The 16,575-nt window shown below is 48.9% G+C and overlaps 1 protein-coding gene across 2 annotated transcripts in view; it reads left to right on the top strand.

Moving 5' to 3' along the window:
• Positions 1–200: 200 nt before the first annotated feature.
• Positions 201–16,575, top strand: part of ALDH1A3 (aldehyde dehydrogenase 1 family member A3) — a gene marked incomplete at its 5' end in the record, with an annotated part of 33,880 nt that continues 17,505 nt past the window's right edge. The window contains 6 exons of one of the 2 annotated variants that reach the window (XM_080914907.1): positions 201–299; positions 5,622–5,726; positions 8,328–8,468; positions 14,006–14,135; positions 14,625–14,686; positions 15,369–15,497. In XM_080914907.1, coding sequence (XP_080771033.1) covers positions 201–299; positions 5,622–5,726; positions 8,328–8,468; positions 14,006–14,135; positions 14,625–14,686; positions 15,369–15,497 — 666 coding nt within the window. The remainder of the gene's footprint in view (positions 300–5,621; positions 5,727–8,327; positions 8,469–14,005; positions 14,136–14,624; positions 14,687–15,368; positions 15,498–16,575) is intronic. The other variant, XM_080914908.1, reaches the window with a different exon arrangement.

The following is a 16,575-nucleotide window of genomic DNA, read 5'->3' as shown; positions in this document are numbered from 1 at the left end:
GTGGCTGCGGCAGCCCGGACCCCTCCTCCTCTCCCGCGCCCGCCCTCCCTTCCTCTGTCCTGCAGCCAATTAGGCGGCCCCCTTGGGCGGGAGGCGTGGGGCGCTGCATAAAGGCGCGGAGCTGTCACCCAGAGCAGGCTGCGCACCGCCCAGGCCGAGCTGGTGCGTCGGGGACACGGACCAGGGAGTGTGAACCAGTCATGGCCACCACCAACGGGGCTGTGGAAAACGGACAGCCGGATGGGAAACCTCCTGCCCTGCCGCGCCCGGTTCGCAACTTGGAGGTCAAGTTCACCAAGGTGAGGAGGGTGACCCTTCGACTGGACGGCCTCAGATTCCTGCAAGGAGCAGCCTGGGAGGGAGAGCGGGGACCAGGTGCAAACCCTGCTGGAAGTCTGCAGGGAGCTGCCCACACTTGAGCGGCTCTGGTGCGAGCCAGTTACTTGGAAACTGTACTTTTTTGAGGAGCACCCAGAATGGGAACCCCGCGCCTCTGGCTGGGTGATCTAAGCCTCATAGCCAGAGGAGCAGGAGCTAGGCAGTGCAGAGCCCAAGGTGCAGAGTTGCAGCCTTGCAGAGGCCCTGATGTGTTCCGGCCACCGCCCACTTTGAGTGCTGGTGCTTTTGGTGAATGAGCATAGGGTGACTTCTTGGTAGAGGGCTTTCTGGGCTGAAGGACCAGTGTTGGGGGGTCGGGGAAAGGGAGAGATACTTAGGACTCTAAGATGAGTTTCGAGTCCAAGACACACTAGAAAGTAGGTCTTCCTAGGCAATGAGAAGGGTCTGGTCCCTCCCGTGTGTTCAGCGTGGGTTGGTGTGGCAACCCAGCTTACTAGGAGAGCCGGGGAAGAAAGATGGGAGTCACTGATGAATACTCCTCAAGGGCTCCAGATCTGGGCCTAGGAAAACCGCTGCGGGTTGAACAACGCCGGAGGCAGTGCCCAGGCCTAGTGGTACTAACCCTTTCCTGGGAGGCTGGCTCTGGCACAGGGGTGCGATCTGAGCTACAGGGTGTCCCTGAGCTGCAGGGTGTCCCTGAGCAGTGGGGACAATGGTGATGTCTGGGAACAGAGAAAGCTCAGGGAGAAAGAACAACTCCAAATGCAAGGATGCGCTGCCTGCTTAGGTATGTATGGCGTCCGAGGGACCGCAGCTCTCGGCTTCAGGCCTGGAAACTTCAACTCCTCTTGTGTTCACATCCTGTCCTCCGATCTCAACTCCAGCTGACACAATGCTTAGAAACTGCCTTCATCCATTTTATTTTCAAAAGTAGCAATTGTCCCTCTCGAGTAATTTTAATGAAAAGGTGAAAGTGGCAGGTCGCTATGTGTGGGCTTTTGGAGTCTGATCCTTAGTCCACAAAGTCGGCCATACCGACATGTAAATTGCATGACATTTACATGAACTGTTTTACCAAGGAAGGCTCTGTAATCAAGAGAGGCACAGCCCTGGGAGTACTGCAAGTTTGTAAGACGTAGTTTCCTTAACCGTGTAAGCAGAGGGAGAATTCCAACATCAGGACTGGGAACGGAGCGAGTGATAGCTTCATTTTTCAGACCTCACTGTGACGATCCACTCTTGTTCCGGTGGTGGCTGCTCTGTTTTGTTTTTACAGTTATATAAAAACACCACGGCAGCCAGAAAGTGAGCGGGATTACCTCTCCGATCAGTATCTTACTGATCCCTCCCACAACTGGCTACAGGGCAGGAGAGTTTGCCTCTTTTTTAGATTTCCTGGAACACTTTCAAGTTTAAGGATGTAGCCCTTATGGAGAGAATCCTGGGAGGTTGTCAGAGGGGTAATTGGTTCTGACCGAGCCCCCTCCCCTTTGAGGGTTGAAGGTCACGGGTTGTGTGATGGAGACTGAGGAAAATGGTGAGATGCGGGGGACTAAGAGCCGCAGCCCTTGGGATGCTCCAGAAGATACTTCCCACGGTTGCCTGATACCTGGCTACGCCTTTCATCCCTTTACTGAGTCCAACCTGCTCTCTCGGCTTCTCAGGCACCTCTGCAGAGACCTCTAATAACAATGAAAAGGCCAAGGTGAGCCTTGTACCATCAGGGTGTCCTGGGCTAAGGAAAGAAGCCAAAGATGTGGAAGGGCAGAATCCAGACCCGGAACAAACAGTGGGCCGTGAAGCAAGTGAACCAGCAGAGGTGTGCGGTTTTCCTGACTCACTGCGCTTCTCCAACATGGAGGACTGGTTTGAGCTCAGGCCACGGCAGGGTGACTTGCCAGCTTCCAGAGTTTTGTCAAAGCCCCTTCAATTGTTCTGTTTTTTACATTGGGCACAAGGTCGTGTGGAGTGATTCTGGTGAGGAGAAGAAGGGTCGTCTGGGGTTTTCCATACTGATCTTAGAAGGTGGCAGCCTCTTCCATTTTAGGGACCCCCCCTCGTTTTATAAAGTCTCTTCCAGTACCAGAGGTTCTCTTTCAAGGTCTCTAATTCATCAAAATACGAAATGTTACCATCTCTTTTATGAAAAATAAAATTCCCCCAAATCTCCCGAAAACGTAGTCCTTTGAATGTAGCTGGGCCCAGTGGAAGTCACCAGGAATAATGGCAGTACTGTTCTCTTGTGTGGACACCATGGGCACCACCTCTACTCCTACCCACAACACCTTCCAGGGCCTTCAGCAACAGAACATGAGTTCTGTCCGCGTCTCACCGCCACACATATCTCTAACCTTATATACCTCAAGAAATGTCCCATTCCTACTGCTTCAGAAGTCCATAGAGACAGTTTCTTTTTAGACCAGTTAGCTAGTACATTTGGATTCACAACAGTTCAGCCGGCATCAGTGGTGGGCCGAGCCCACAACTGTCCTCTCTGTGGCTGTTCTCTCCATTTTGTTTATAAGTTGCTTTAGTGGGAAGAAATCCTGGCAGTAGGGACCATTTACAAGATCCTACTTCTTGGTAGAATGCAAACAGCCGTGCTCCATGAGAAACACGGTGAGGGAGAAGTATGGTTTTTACTTGAGGTTGCTGGCTTGCAAGATCTAAGTATCAATGTCATGCACACACACACACACACACACACATGCATACACACACTCACACATACACACACATGCATATACACACTCACACATACACATGCATACACATACTCACACACACATATACATGCATACACACTCACACACACACATACACACACATGCATACACACACTCACACACATATGCATACACACTCACACACACACATACACATGCATACACACACTCACACACACACATACACATGCATACACACACTCACACACACACATACACACACATGCATACACACACTCACACACACACACACACACACACACACATCACATACTTAGAAGTTTTAAAAAGTGTGCCTAGAGGTGAGGTGTGGGTAGCAGACATCTGATCACTGCAATCTGCTTCCATCCCCTGCTATTTAGCGTCTGTTTTACCACCTTCTCATTTTCCCTCCCCCTTGGAACTGATACCAGGAAGGACCTAGAATCAGCAATTTTCACTGACAGTCTCTATTATCTAACCGACGAAATTTCATCTTCCTTCAAATGGGCCTGCTCCTGGCTTCACTTTCCTCTGCTCACTGACTTAACTCCTTCTCTGCTTATTAATTTCTCGCTGTTGCCGAGTAATTACTTGCCGCATGGCAAAAGTGAACACTTGGATTTGGTTTCAGCTGGAAGAATAAACCTGTAATTGTAGCCAGGCCTCTTCCTTGCATGCTTCCCTGGGGGCCTGGCCTCACATGGAAGGTGCTGAGCTTCCAGAAGTTGGATGGGTATGTCCTGCTGCAACTTCATCCTCAGCTCCAAGTTTCATATTGAGGGTCTGGGGCAGCAACTGCTCACTGGCCTCGCCAAAGCTTGGCCTGTGTTTGAGATTCACTCCAGAGGTAGCCTGCGGGTGTTTTCTTTCTGATAAGCTTCAAAGCATACACAAGAGAGTCTGAAGCAGTGGTAACCAGTCACACACACACTCATGGTTCTCTCTCTCTCTCTCTCTGTGTGTGTGTGTGTGTGTGTGTGTGTGTCTGTGTCTCTCTCTGTCTCTCTCTGTCTCTGTCTCTCTCTGTCTCTCTCTGTCTCTCTCTGTGTGTGTCTCTCTCTGTCTCTCTCTGTCTCTCTCTGTCTCTCTGTGTGTGTGTGTCTCTGTGTCTCTCTCTGTCTCTCTCTGTCTCTGTCTCTCTCTGTCTCTCTCTGTGTGCGTGTCTCTCTCTCTCTCTCTCTCTCTCTCTCTCTCTCTCTCACACACACACACACACACACATACACCTACTCTCATCAGGGAATCCTTGTGTTCTAAACGAATCAACTGTAGTCATTGAAACTAGCCCTACAATAACACAATTATTATTATCATTTTACTAACTTGCGTGAAGTTACATGATATGTTCTGGGCTGTAGAATTCTGGCACATGGCAGCCCTTTCTGTAAGTGGGCTGCAGGAATAAGGATCTGAAAGTTACAGAACAAGGGTGGCTGTCCTGGTGGCTGTCCTGGTGGCTGTCCTGGTGGCTCCCTGGTGACTCCCTGGTGGCTTCTCTTGTGGCTGTTCTGGTAGCTCCCTGGTGGCTGACAGGACTTCTCTGCCATCAGGGCCTGCTTTGTGTGTTAGCTGTCTCTGCTGTTTCTTGTTCCTTCCAAATCTTTAGGTTTTTGTTTTTTAAATTTCATGTGCATTGATGTTTTGCCTGGATGTACGGATGTCTGAGGGTGTAGCATCCCCTAGAACTGCAGTTACAGACAGTTGTGAGCTATGATGTGGGTGCTGGAAATTAAACCCAGGTCCTCTGGAAGAGCAGCCAGTCCCTCAAAACCACATGTTTTGGCGCCATTTTTTTTAAAGTTGATTAGACATTATAACACAGTCTGAACGAGTAAAATTCATCTCAGTACGCTGATTTGATAAATTTCTTTTAAATATTCCACTTTCAGCTGTGTTTTGGATAATTGAGGCTTCTATAAAATAACCTTTTTTGAGAGTTACTTATTTCTGGATATAAATTATAGTTTACTATATCACTTAAAGACGTCTAAAATGTTTCTAACCCAGAGACTTAGCTTGGTGTTCCAACGCTGGCTTTGTAAAAAGCCCCAGGAAGTAAACACGGTGAGAGATGCAGAGATGATACCACCATGTGGCTTGAGGAAGCCTAAGGATTTATGGGAAGATCTCAAATAAACTGAGGTCCTGGGGGGTCTTACTTGCAAAAAGGAAGTGTGCATAGCTTACAGCCCTTTGGGACCTTGGCGGAGTGTATGCTGATTTATTCACAAACCTGCCTGGCCTTTTCCTAAAACCTGTAAATACTCAAGCTTCAATGTGCACACTCTTTGTAACTATTTAATTCAGCTATTCCTTGGCAAAACCATGCTATTGCTACAAACAAAGATATAATTACGAAAAAAAAAACTCCCTTTAGATTAATTCTGCTCCTGGTTGGTTGCTTCACATGATTCTGTTGTGTTCTGTTCCCCACTCCAGGTTTCATCTATAAAACATCCAGGAGAGGGGGGTTGGAGAAAGAAGGCGGACAAGACGTTACCTAAGATCCTTAGCATGTTGAAATTGTATGATTTTGATTTAAGCCTAATTTGTTACACTTCCTTTCCCGGTTAGATATTTATCAACAATGACTGGCATGATTCCAAGAGTGGACGAAAGTTTGCCACATATAACCCTTCAACGCTAGAGAAAATATGTGAGGTGGAAGAAGGCGATAAGGTGGGTCCTCTCCCCCTTCTCTACGTAATTCAATTAGAGAGAAATGGAGGCCGAGGAAGCTGTGTGGCTTGGCTGTAAGACACGTGGGCCCACCTCCAGGTAGGGCCAGGGCAACCACAGCAGCCGGTCGGTATGTGCAGCTCAGACGCAGCCTAGCATAGGATCAGTTACAGATGGTCCTCTACAAAGAGTGGCGTCTTTGATGGATGTTTCTCCATCTCTGAGGATGACCTCAGCTGTCTTCATCGCACAGCTAAAGGGAAGGATTTTATCAATTATTTCAACCTGTACGCATTAAAGAAACTTTCCAGAAGGCATTTCCTGCTGGTGTGCTTCACCAAGAGTCGTGTTCTGGCAGGAGACACTTGAAAGGGGGTGGGGGTTGAAGGGTGGGGAGGGTGCTCCCAAATAATCCTGGGGTAGTAATAATGTCACAGGACTGCTCTGTTTCTTTGCTAGTGGAAAAACAGGATCGTGTGAGGCTGCAGTCTGCATGAGTCTCTGGCCTAGTGTAAGACCTCCTTTATCACACAGGCAAGAAGGAACTTCCACATGTATTTTAAATAGAAGGTCCTCTGAAGAAAGCAGCCTTCTACAGAGGCAGAAAAACACGACCCTTTGCTTTAGCTACTAAAGCACTAGGTGGATTGCCTGCCTTCCTTCCTTTCTTCCTCCCTCCCTCCCTTCTCCCCCCTCCTTTTTCATTTCTCCCCTCCCTCCCTTCATCTCTTTCTCCTCTTCTTTCATACCTTTCTTTCTCCCACCCTCCCTCTCTTCCTCTCTTCCTTCTCTCTCCTTCCTTGATTTCTTCTTTCCTGCTTCTCTCCTTTTTCTTCCTTCTCTTCTTCTCTTCCTTCCTTCCTTCTCCTCTTTCTTTTTCCTTCCTCCCTTCTGTTCCCATCCCTTCCCCTCACCCTTTCTCTTTCCTTCCCCCGTTCCTCTTCATCACCACTCCCAAACCCCAATTCTGAGATTGCATCTTGCTTTATTTCCCAGACTCCTAGGCCCTGGGATCTCCCTAGGACTACAGATGCTAGATACTTTTGTTTTCTTTTGGGTGTTGCAGGTCAACCCGAGGGCTTCTTGCACACTGGGTTAAACACCCCTCTCTTGGTTTCTTGAAATGGTTCTCACTATTTAACCTAGTCTGGCCTTGAACTCTTGATTTTCCTGCCTCCACCTCCCAAGTCAAGTGCTGAGGTTACAGGTGTATACCATTACCACTGCTGAACAGATTTTTGTTGTTGGTTCCCCCCCCCCTTTGGAAACAGGGTTTCTCTGGGTAGCCCTGGCTGTCCTAGAACTAGCTTTGTAGACCAGGCTAGCCTTGAACTCATAGAGATCTGCTTGCCTCTGCCTCCTGAGTGCTGGGATAAAAACTGTGTACTACCACCTCCCTGGCAGATGTTCTTAATATGTGCATAGGTGACACCCAGAGGATAGAATAAAGGTGAAGATGACTGGAATTCTCTTCCACAAGTGACATCTTTTATATGCACACAGGACATGGTGGCTCACCTACACAGAATGCATGGGCCCTGCTCCCTGTGGTTCCTTACACTGAACAACAAAGAAATGAGGGGGAGCTGGGAAGGAGCTCAGAGGGCCTGACCAAGGGGACAGGAGGCTGATACACCCCAGGAGGAAATCCCAGGCTCTGGCTCTTACCGTCATGTGAATGAACATTCTGCTCTATGCACCCAGAGACAGAAACTGCCCTGCCCCTGCAGCCAGAGGGGTCCTGGCCTCCGCTCGGGAGCCAGAATAAGAATCACTCTGTCCAGCATTTTCTTTGCCAAAATTTAGTGAAGGCTTTGGAGATGGTCTTGCAGAGGCCTCCCCTGACTGGAATGCAGCCTTGGTTACCTGATGCATCACCCCAGGGAGACACTGCACTGAGCCTGGATGTCTATTGGAAACTAGATCCTCAGAGCCCGTTTCCCTGAAAGGAGGATTTTTAAAGATATAAGGGAGGGCCAAGGCCCAGTTGTAGAAGGCTTGTCTATCACATTTGAGGTTCCAGTTCCAGTCTCAGCGCAAAGACCTGTGGTTGCTACACCCTTCTTTAAGTACAACACCTAGTGTGTATGTGGTGATCTCAGTGTGGTGAAATGGAGTTGACACATGGCGAGTCTTTAAGGTTTTAAGTTTTGTTTTACTCAGTATTAGTATATATCCGGCATGCCTGTGACTGCAGATGTTCCTGTGTTCACCGGGAGGTCAAAGGGCAACTTTTGGGAATCATTCCTCTCTCTTCATTATGGATTCTAGGGATTGAACTTGAGTCACCTAGCTTCCGTGGCAGGCACTTCGCTGGCTGAGCCAAAAATTTAGACTTGGGTCATCGAGAAAAATATTTGGGGTGAACGACTCTATAAAACATTAATACTTAGCCAGTACAGAAAAACTAAATCATGTAAAGGAAAAAAAACTCACTTTGAAAGCTCCCAAGTAATTCAAGAGGTTTAAAAACCTCGGTGCTTTGATGCCCTGAGCTGCCCCTCTTTTCTTGGCTCCACAGCAAGACGCTGCTGTGTTCTGTGCCCTCGAACTGCGGTTGTGTGAAAAGTGACTCCTTTTCTCTGTTGTTTTGCCATACAGCCTGATGTGGACAAGGCCGTGGAGGCGGCACAAGCGGCCTTCCAGCGGGGCTCTCCGTGGCGCAGGCTGGATGCCCTGAGCCGAGGACAGTTGCTGCACCAGCTAGCTGATCTTATAGAAAGGGACCGAGCTATCCTGGCAGTAAGTACAGGCGCTGGGCAGGTATGGGGGGACTGTGTTCGCTGTCCCTCTCACTGAGGGACTTGTCCCCATGGCATGCAGCAGGAAATATCTGAGGTGTTCGTTTTGTGGGTCTGTCTGGTCTTCGGGTGTGGGTAGCAGGTGTCTCAGCCCCAAAACTATTCGCTATTGCTTGACGGTGATTTATAAGCAAAGCTTTACTGTGGTAAGTCGGTATAGGAGAAAATATAGTATGTATTTAAAGGTTAGGTGCTACCTGCAGTTTCCAGTCACCATAGTTCAGCTGGGCAGGTGTGTAGGGGACGACAAATGACATGGTTCGTTGAAAATCAAAGTCCTTGCATTATCCAAATGCATCCCTGTATCGCCCCAGAACAGAACAGTGTTGAACACATCTCGAATGCTGGTAAGGATGAGATCTGATTATTGAAGAGGTACAGCATAAAGGGTCTAGGCTCAGATGTCAGCTTTGCCTATTACTAATTACATGCTTGTTTCTTAACTGCCCGAGATTTATTTCTTCAGTGACATGTCACAGATAATGATATCCAAGTGCTGTTTGAGAAAGAGCCATTTAAAATCATCAGAGCCCCCAGCATACAGAAAGCACTGACGAAGAGCTAACTATTAGAAATAACAGCTATCACACGGGCTCTGACCCAAGCTGCCCCACCCCCTTGCTGGCCAGTTTAGAGAATCTTGGCTTCTCTACTAGGAAATAAGAACAGGAGAGCAATACAGCCTACCTCTGGATGTACACAAGGCTCAGGGCTAGGAAGCCATTAACAAGCTATAAGTCTGTTCTTTAACAAGATTCAACCCTCCTTTGGTCCTGGGGCAGATGACCGGAAGACATCACTGGGCGGTGGGAAGTCTTTTGTTTTGAAATGTCTTCCTCGTTGTTATTTGTGTATGTGGTATGGGGCGCATGCATGTGGGTGCGCTTGCCAGGGTCTGTGTAGAGGTCAAAGGACAGCTTTTAGGAGTTGCTTCTCTCTCTCTTTTTTTTTAAACCATATGGATCCCAAGGTTCCAACTCAGGTTCTCAAGCTTGGTGGCAAGCCCCTGTGCCAGAAGCTAGATCACCAGCCCCACGGAGAGTCTTGAAACCATCACAACCTTTGCTCTAGCTGTTGTACATTAAGTTTCATGGTTAAAATTTTGTTTTGAACCTTAAGGCCCAGTTTGTAGGAAGGGATAGGTCCTTTTGGTCTTTGATTTAAAAAAAAAAAATTAGAAAAAGGGTTTGGATCTGTTTTGGTTTTGTTTTTATGATGTTGAAAACCAGGATAAGAACCATCCTTTTAAAGATATTAACCAGGACCCTCGAATTGCTTTTGACCTGAGTGTACTCCTTGGGGCCAGGGGAGCTCTTCTTGAGAGAGGTCTGCAGGTACTGTGAGCTCTGTTTCCTTACCCTGGTGCTAGACTTGTGTTCACAAGACTAAATCCAAGCAAGAGCGTCTCCCTCCCAGGGTAAAGGCTCCAGAGAGCCGCTGGTTTCTTCCTGAACCAAAAACCGGCCGCACAGTTCAAGCTGCCAAACTGGCTTTCTCAAAAACAGTTCTGTTTCCCCTGCATGAGCTCATCGGTCTGCAATGTCCGTGAGTTCTAACAGCAGGCTGAAGAGGATGTGCCCTGGGCAACCCTCCCCGCCCTGTCCTCAAGTGTCAGTGCCACCCGTGGCAATGAGTGGCCACCGTTCTCTCCTGCCCAATCGCCCTGGCCATAGAGCAAGTCAATATCGGATGGAGGCAGGTGGGGGGATGGGACCACCACCCAACACACCATTCCTGCCACTACAACCTGGTTGCCCACAAGAAATAAGATCCAGCTCTTGGCCCCAACATTAAAGGGCCCCCGAGAATGACTGGGAAATATGGCTTTGAAAACTCTAACCACATCATAGGAGGGTGCCTCTCACTCTGCACCTTGATATGGTTTCCTGCCTTTTTGAGTAGCAAAATGCTTTATTCTGTTACATTCTCTTGCCGGCTCAGTGGTTTGATGGAACTGGGTGTTTATTCTGTGTTCAAAGTTTGGAAACAGATGTTGGGGCCTCCATGGCTGGTGACTTTCTAGCTCCATTGAGGAACCTAGGCCCAAGCTCTAGCCCTCTGGGTGTTCATCCACATAGATGCCACATAAGGCTCCTCCTCGATGGGACATTAAGCTTTCAGTTTAGGTGCCATTTCTGGGCCCTCATTCACAGCCTGGGCACAGCAGCATTCGAGGGTAGCCACACTAGCAGCCGATTATCCTGTAGCATCGGAACATTAAGACATTAACTTTTCAGACGGTGTATTTTTCTCTTAATATGCTAAAGAAAGTAAGCCTGGGAGTGACCAAGGTGGCCTGTGTCTGAGTCACAGCAGTAAGACAACCACCACCAGCTCCAGTCTGGAGCTGACAGTCCTCTACCTGAACTCCAGTCTCTTCCTCCACCATACTTCCTCTTCCTCCTCCTTCTCCACTCTTCCTCTTCCTCCAGTCTTCTTCTTCCTCCTCCTCTTCCTCTACCTCCTCCTTTTCATCCTTCTCCACATCTTCCTCCAATACCTTATCCTCCTCCACTTCCTCCTCCTCCCCCTCCGCATTCTACTCCGCATCCTCCTCTCCTCCTCCATATCCTTTTCTTCCTTTCCCTCCACATCCTTCTTCACATCCTTCTCCTCCTCCTCCTCCTCCACCACCACCATCACCACCTCTTCTTCCCTCCTTCTTTTTCTTTTCCCTTTGTGCATGTAGAGATGGATATCTGTCTCAGTTAGGGTTTCTATTGCTGTAATAAAACACCCCAGCCAAAAGGACCTCGGGGAGGAAAGGTTTTGTTTCAGCTTAGACCTTCAGGTCGCAGTTCATCAGGGCAGGAAACTCAAGACAAGACCTGAAGTCCATATGGCTCACTCAACTTGCTGTCTTATACCATCAGGACGACCTGTCTGGGGTTGGTACTACCCACAGTGAGCTGTGGACCCTCCTTCATTAATCAAAAAAAAAAAAAAAAAAAAGCCCTCGAAGGCTTGTGTACCAGTCTTGTGAGGGTGCTTTCTTAGCTGAGGTTCTTTCTTCCCAAATGACTCTAGTTCCTGTTGATGAGCCATTAGCCAGCACAACATGTGAGCATAGCTGTGCATGCACAGGTTTTGTGTGTGTGTGTGTGTGTGTGTGTGTGTGTGTGTGTAGGTCAGAGGTCAACATCATGTGTTGTTCCATAGGAGCCACCCACTTGTTTTTCTGTTTGTTTCTTTTTGAAACAATTTCACTTTGGCTTGGTGTTCACTAATTAGGCAAGGTTTGTTGACCAGTAAGCTCCAGGAATCTGTCTCTGCCTTCTTCATGCAGGGATTACAAGAGTGTGCCACCATACCTGGATTTTCTCAAATGTGGGTTCTGGGGAATGAACTTGGGTCCTCACGCTTGTGTAGTAAGCACTGACTAAAGAAGCCGTCTCCTTAGCTGCCCCGCCCTCTTAAAAAACTTCTCATATAAATTTATTACGAATTGGGTTTTGTTTATACTGAGTCTTTACAACCAACCCAGAAAATTCAAGTTAGTACTCAACTAAGCAATCTTGCCTAAATTAATGATTTAATGATTTAAATCTGTAGGTAATGCTTATTGGGTGTTTCCCTTGGACCTGACTTGTAGGCTCTGAACTGGGAGCACCTGTTGTCTTGTTTCAAAGTCAGAAAGTTGAGGCCCCAAAAACAAAACAAAACACCTGTTTAAGGCTACCAAACCAGAAGTAGAAATCCAGGATGGGGGCAGATGGTTGCCATGTTCCAAATTTGCCCACAATGCTTCAACAATGTCTTTCTTCTCTCCTGCCTTATCACAGAAAAGAGCAAGAATCGTCAGAACCCTAGCTTCATGCACAGCCAAGTTCATGCACTTGGGGGCTATCTAGAGCTGGGGGTCTTTGGACATTCTTGCTACTGCTAGGCTTCTCCTCAGAAAATGAAAGTGGATGCAAATCCACATGGGGCCAAAGTACAGGGTGTCATTCTGGTCTCCAAGTGGTTGATGCTCAGGATGAGGCCCAGACTCTCAGACCCAGCTATGTTCTGGCATCTTCAGCAAGTTAGCACCTGGACAATTGCACTGCAGTACATCACGTATCTGAGTGTTATGTTTCCCGATGCTTAAACTCCCACACCAGCCCCAAGAAGGTGAAGCTGTTAATATCTTCCTTTTACGGCAGAGGAAACTGAGGTGGAAGACTTTGGAGGGCTCAGCCAGTGTCATCAGAAGTGACAATTCCTATAGTTAGGGAGATGGCTCAGACAACACAGTGTCCACAGTAAGACCTGAGTTTGGAGTCTCAGCACCAAAGCCAGGCATGGCAGGATGCACAGCCCAGGAGGGGGAGACATGAAGACCCTAGAGCTCACTGATGAATCAATCTAGCTAAGTCAGGGAGCTCTGGGCTCAAAGAGTGACCTCTTCTCACAAAGTAAGGTGACAAAGGATTGAGAAGCTTCTACATGCATACATACCCGTATGCACGTGTGTCCCCACACACATGAATATGTACACACAACCAGACCATACACACACACAGAGACTGTGGTTGTTTCTTTCGGTTGTCTCTGAAGCAGAGGTCAGACAGAAAAGCCCTGGATATTTCAAGTCTTCCAAGTGCCTAGGGATAGCCGTGTAACGGGTGATGACTAAGATCCCTAGAAATGGATGCTGGCCTCAGGGGGTCACTGGGTTCTGCTAGCCTTAGTGAGCCCTCATCCGCATTTTCTAATGGGAACAGAGTCATCCAGCATCCAATAAAGCCCAGGGTTGGGATGAGAAGGCACCGCCCCCCCTTCCTCTCTCTAACATCATCTAGCTCCAAAGAGACTTCAGCAGAAATTCAGCCCTAGGCAACTCGATGGGTGGATACTCTCTGTGAGGCCAGAGAAGTGGACGTTTCAGCAGAGTGCTCCACAGGGTTGCCTGTATGAGAGACAAAGGGCTTTCTTTCACCCAGGCTTGAAATAGAAAAGAATCCCAACATTGAGTAGCCCAGGCCTAGCTTGCCCTCCCTAGTCTGTTTCCACATCCGGCCAGCAGCCCCCTTTGGAAGCCTTGCGCTGTTGTGCTGGTGGCCCCAACCCTCCTGAGCTCCATGGTTCCTTCCATGACCACACTGACCAGCTTAGCTGAGAAGGAAAAAATGGTGTCTTCCCTTTCCGCTTTGTTAAAAGAAGCCATCCTCTCGCCAGCCAAATTTCTGGAAGCTCCCTGGGGGTGCACGAATTCATGTTTCTGGTTGGTACTTTGGAGACTGCTGCTCTCCGGATGGAGGAGCAAAAGCCAGGGCAGATGGCATGCAGCACATATTCACATGAGCACCAGTGGAGACAATGCCCATGTTCACCAGTTCCCCTCCCCCACTTCAGGCACTAGGCAATAAAAAGAGAGGGGTCCATTTTGATGTAGAGGCAGGTTTTCAGGTGTGTAAGGACCGGGGTCTAGAGAGCTATGCTCTGGGGCTGTGTTTTCTCCTGTGTCTACAAAACGTGTTGCCTTTGTTCTTGCAGACTCTGGAGACCATGGACACTGGCAAGCCATTCCTTCATGCCTTTTTTGTCGACCTGGAGGGCTGCATTAAGACCTTCAGATACTTTGCTGGATGGGCAGACAAAATCCAGGGCAGGACCATTCCCACAGGTGAGCCTGCGCAGACTCTAATCTTACTGGGGTCTACTAGGGAATCTATTCCCCAGCCCTGTTCCTTGCCCTTTCCCCTGTAGTGCGTCTGTCTCATGGGCCCTGTCCTCACACGGACCACACTGATTCTTCTTCTAAGGCACTCAGTTCGTGTTTTGAACTTGATCCCAAATCACTTTTTTGTGTTATAGATAAGAGCTAAACCTGAGTCCCTCCAGGACTTCTCTATTTCTCTCTTTTAATTTACCCAGTGAAATTCCTTTTTGTTTGTTTTGTGGCTTTTGTTGTTGTTGTTATTGATGTTGTATTGTTGTTTTAAGACAGGGTCTTTCTATTAGCTCCAGTTTGTCCTGGAACTTGCTATGTAGACCAGACTGGCCTTGAACTCCCAGAGATCCACCTGCCTTTGCCTCCCAAGGGCTGGGATTAAAGGTGTGCGCCACCACGCCTGAGTTCATTGTATTCTTCCCGGTGCTGCCTCTCTTCCAGATGACAATGTTGTGTGCTTCACCAGGCATGAGCCCATCGGGGTGTGTGGAGCCATTACACCAGTGAGTACAAAAGTCCTTCACAGATTGCTTTTGCTCATTGTAACAGCCACTGGCCCAGGACGGGTTGTGGGCACAGGACTCCTAAGATAATTCAGGGTGTTTGGCAGGAGGCGTGGTGAATTCCAGATGAGCTGTCAGAGTGGCCTGCTTCTCTGAGACAGTCTCCTGGTTGGGCCTGGGGCACAGGAATGTCTGGTCACTAGAGAATTGGACTTTGCAAACAGTCAGACTTGCCTGGGCAGAGACATGGATTGGTGGCCCTTCTTGGAAGGAAACAGAGGGAGGCTGGCAAGTAGGAACTCCTGGTAGATAGCAGGTCCTGTCCCTGCAGCCTGGAACACCAAGGGGTTGAGACCTGCACAGGTTGGGGAACTGCCTATGTGTTTGGGAAGCCCTGGGCCACTCCCACAGCAGCTGAGTGAATGGGGACTGAAGAGAAAAGGGGAATGCTACCCCTTTGGTAAGCATTTTGAAGGGAATAGGAAGACACAGGGTAGAGCTCTTCACGAGCATCTCCCAGCATGCAGCTGAGCAAGCACTGGACCCCTGGCATACTCCAGTACCACCCTTCAAAGCCCGATCCAGACCATACAAAGCAAGCGTCCACAGTGGTGGCTTGACCCTGGGATGGAGGCACAAGGGACGCGAGTCTCAAGGCCTCTTTTTTTGTGCTCTGTTGCAGTGGAACTTCCCCCTGCTGATGCTGGCCTGGAAATTGGCTCCCGCCCTGTCCTGCGGGAACACTGTGGTGCTGAAGCCGGCTGAGCAGACACCTCTCACTGCCCTGTACCTCGCTTCTCTCATCAAAGAGGTAAGGAGTCTAACGAGGAGACAGTATGTATTCTGGATAGATCCACCCACCAACGAGCAGGGCCCCATTGAAAGCAGTGACAGGGCCACCAGCTCGCCATGCAGAAGGAAGGGCATGGCTGGGTAGCTTAGCAACCATGCACATGGAAGCTGACCTGGAGGCTGCTGTTCCTCACCTCGGGCCTAATAAGAACCTGCCTCTCTCATTAAGGCATAAACCAGTGGTTAGCGCTCCGTGTTTTACCTAGAGCATTGCAAGAGGGGGCCAGAAGAAGAGCTCTCCAGACTCCACGAGTCCTGGAGTCAGTGGCCCTGGGAGGTGGGAAGGCTGGCCTTATCAGCTAGCTAGGTAGTTAGTAGCAGCTGTGTATAGGTCTCCAGGGGCCTCCCCACCCCCAGGGAGCCACAACTCAGGGAAGCAGTGGTCTAGAGGGACACCTACCAGACACACCTGGCAACATATTTTAGCCACTCCATCATCAGCACACATGTAGCAAAGATCGAAGGAACAGGAAGAAAGATGAGCTGGAAGAAAGGCGACCGCCTCCCTCCCAGCTGGACTGAGGCAGTGGGGAACACAGTGTTGCTGAGGGAGGTCTCGGCTGCTGTAACCAGCTAGGACTCGCCTTCCTCTTGCTGGTCACACGTGCTTTCATGTAAAAGAGACTTTAGGCTCTGAAATGACAACTGTTACAGAATTGTGCCTAGGCAGCTTACGAGTCCAACACTTAAACTTTATTCTTAAAATGTCATTTTAAGAATAAAGTCATAGACAAGACCCTGTACTGGGAATGGCACCTTCTAGCTCACTAGGTTGGTGAAAGCCGAGTTAATAGGGAGACTTCTGTGTGTGGGGAACGTGAGAGTGTGACTATGGAAGGTCAGCAGTCCCCTGCCTTGGCAAGTGCCAATCCTGGATGAGCCCAGTGGGACCAGCAAGGGAAAGGTTATAGCTGTAGTTGAACAATCTGCTCCACTCTCCCCAGTGGCTACCCACCCCAATGCTCTAGATTCTCAAAAGAAGCACACACACACACACACACACACACACACACACACACACACACACAGCCTTATAT

The sequence above is a fragment of the Micromys minutus genome (genome assembly GCF_963924665.1).
Source record: "Micromys minutus genome assembly, chromosome: 3".
Taxonomy (NCBI): domain Eukaryota; kingdom Metazoa; phylum Chordata; class Mammalia; order Rodentia; family Muridae; genus Micromys; species Micromys minutus.
This window is presented reverse-complemented; position numbering and strand designations above follow the sequence as displayed.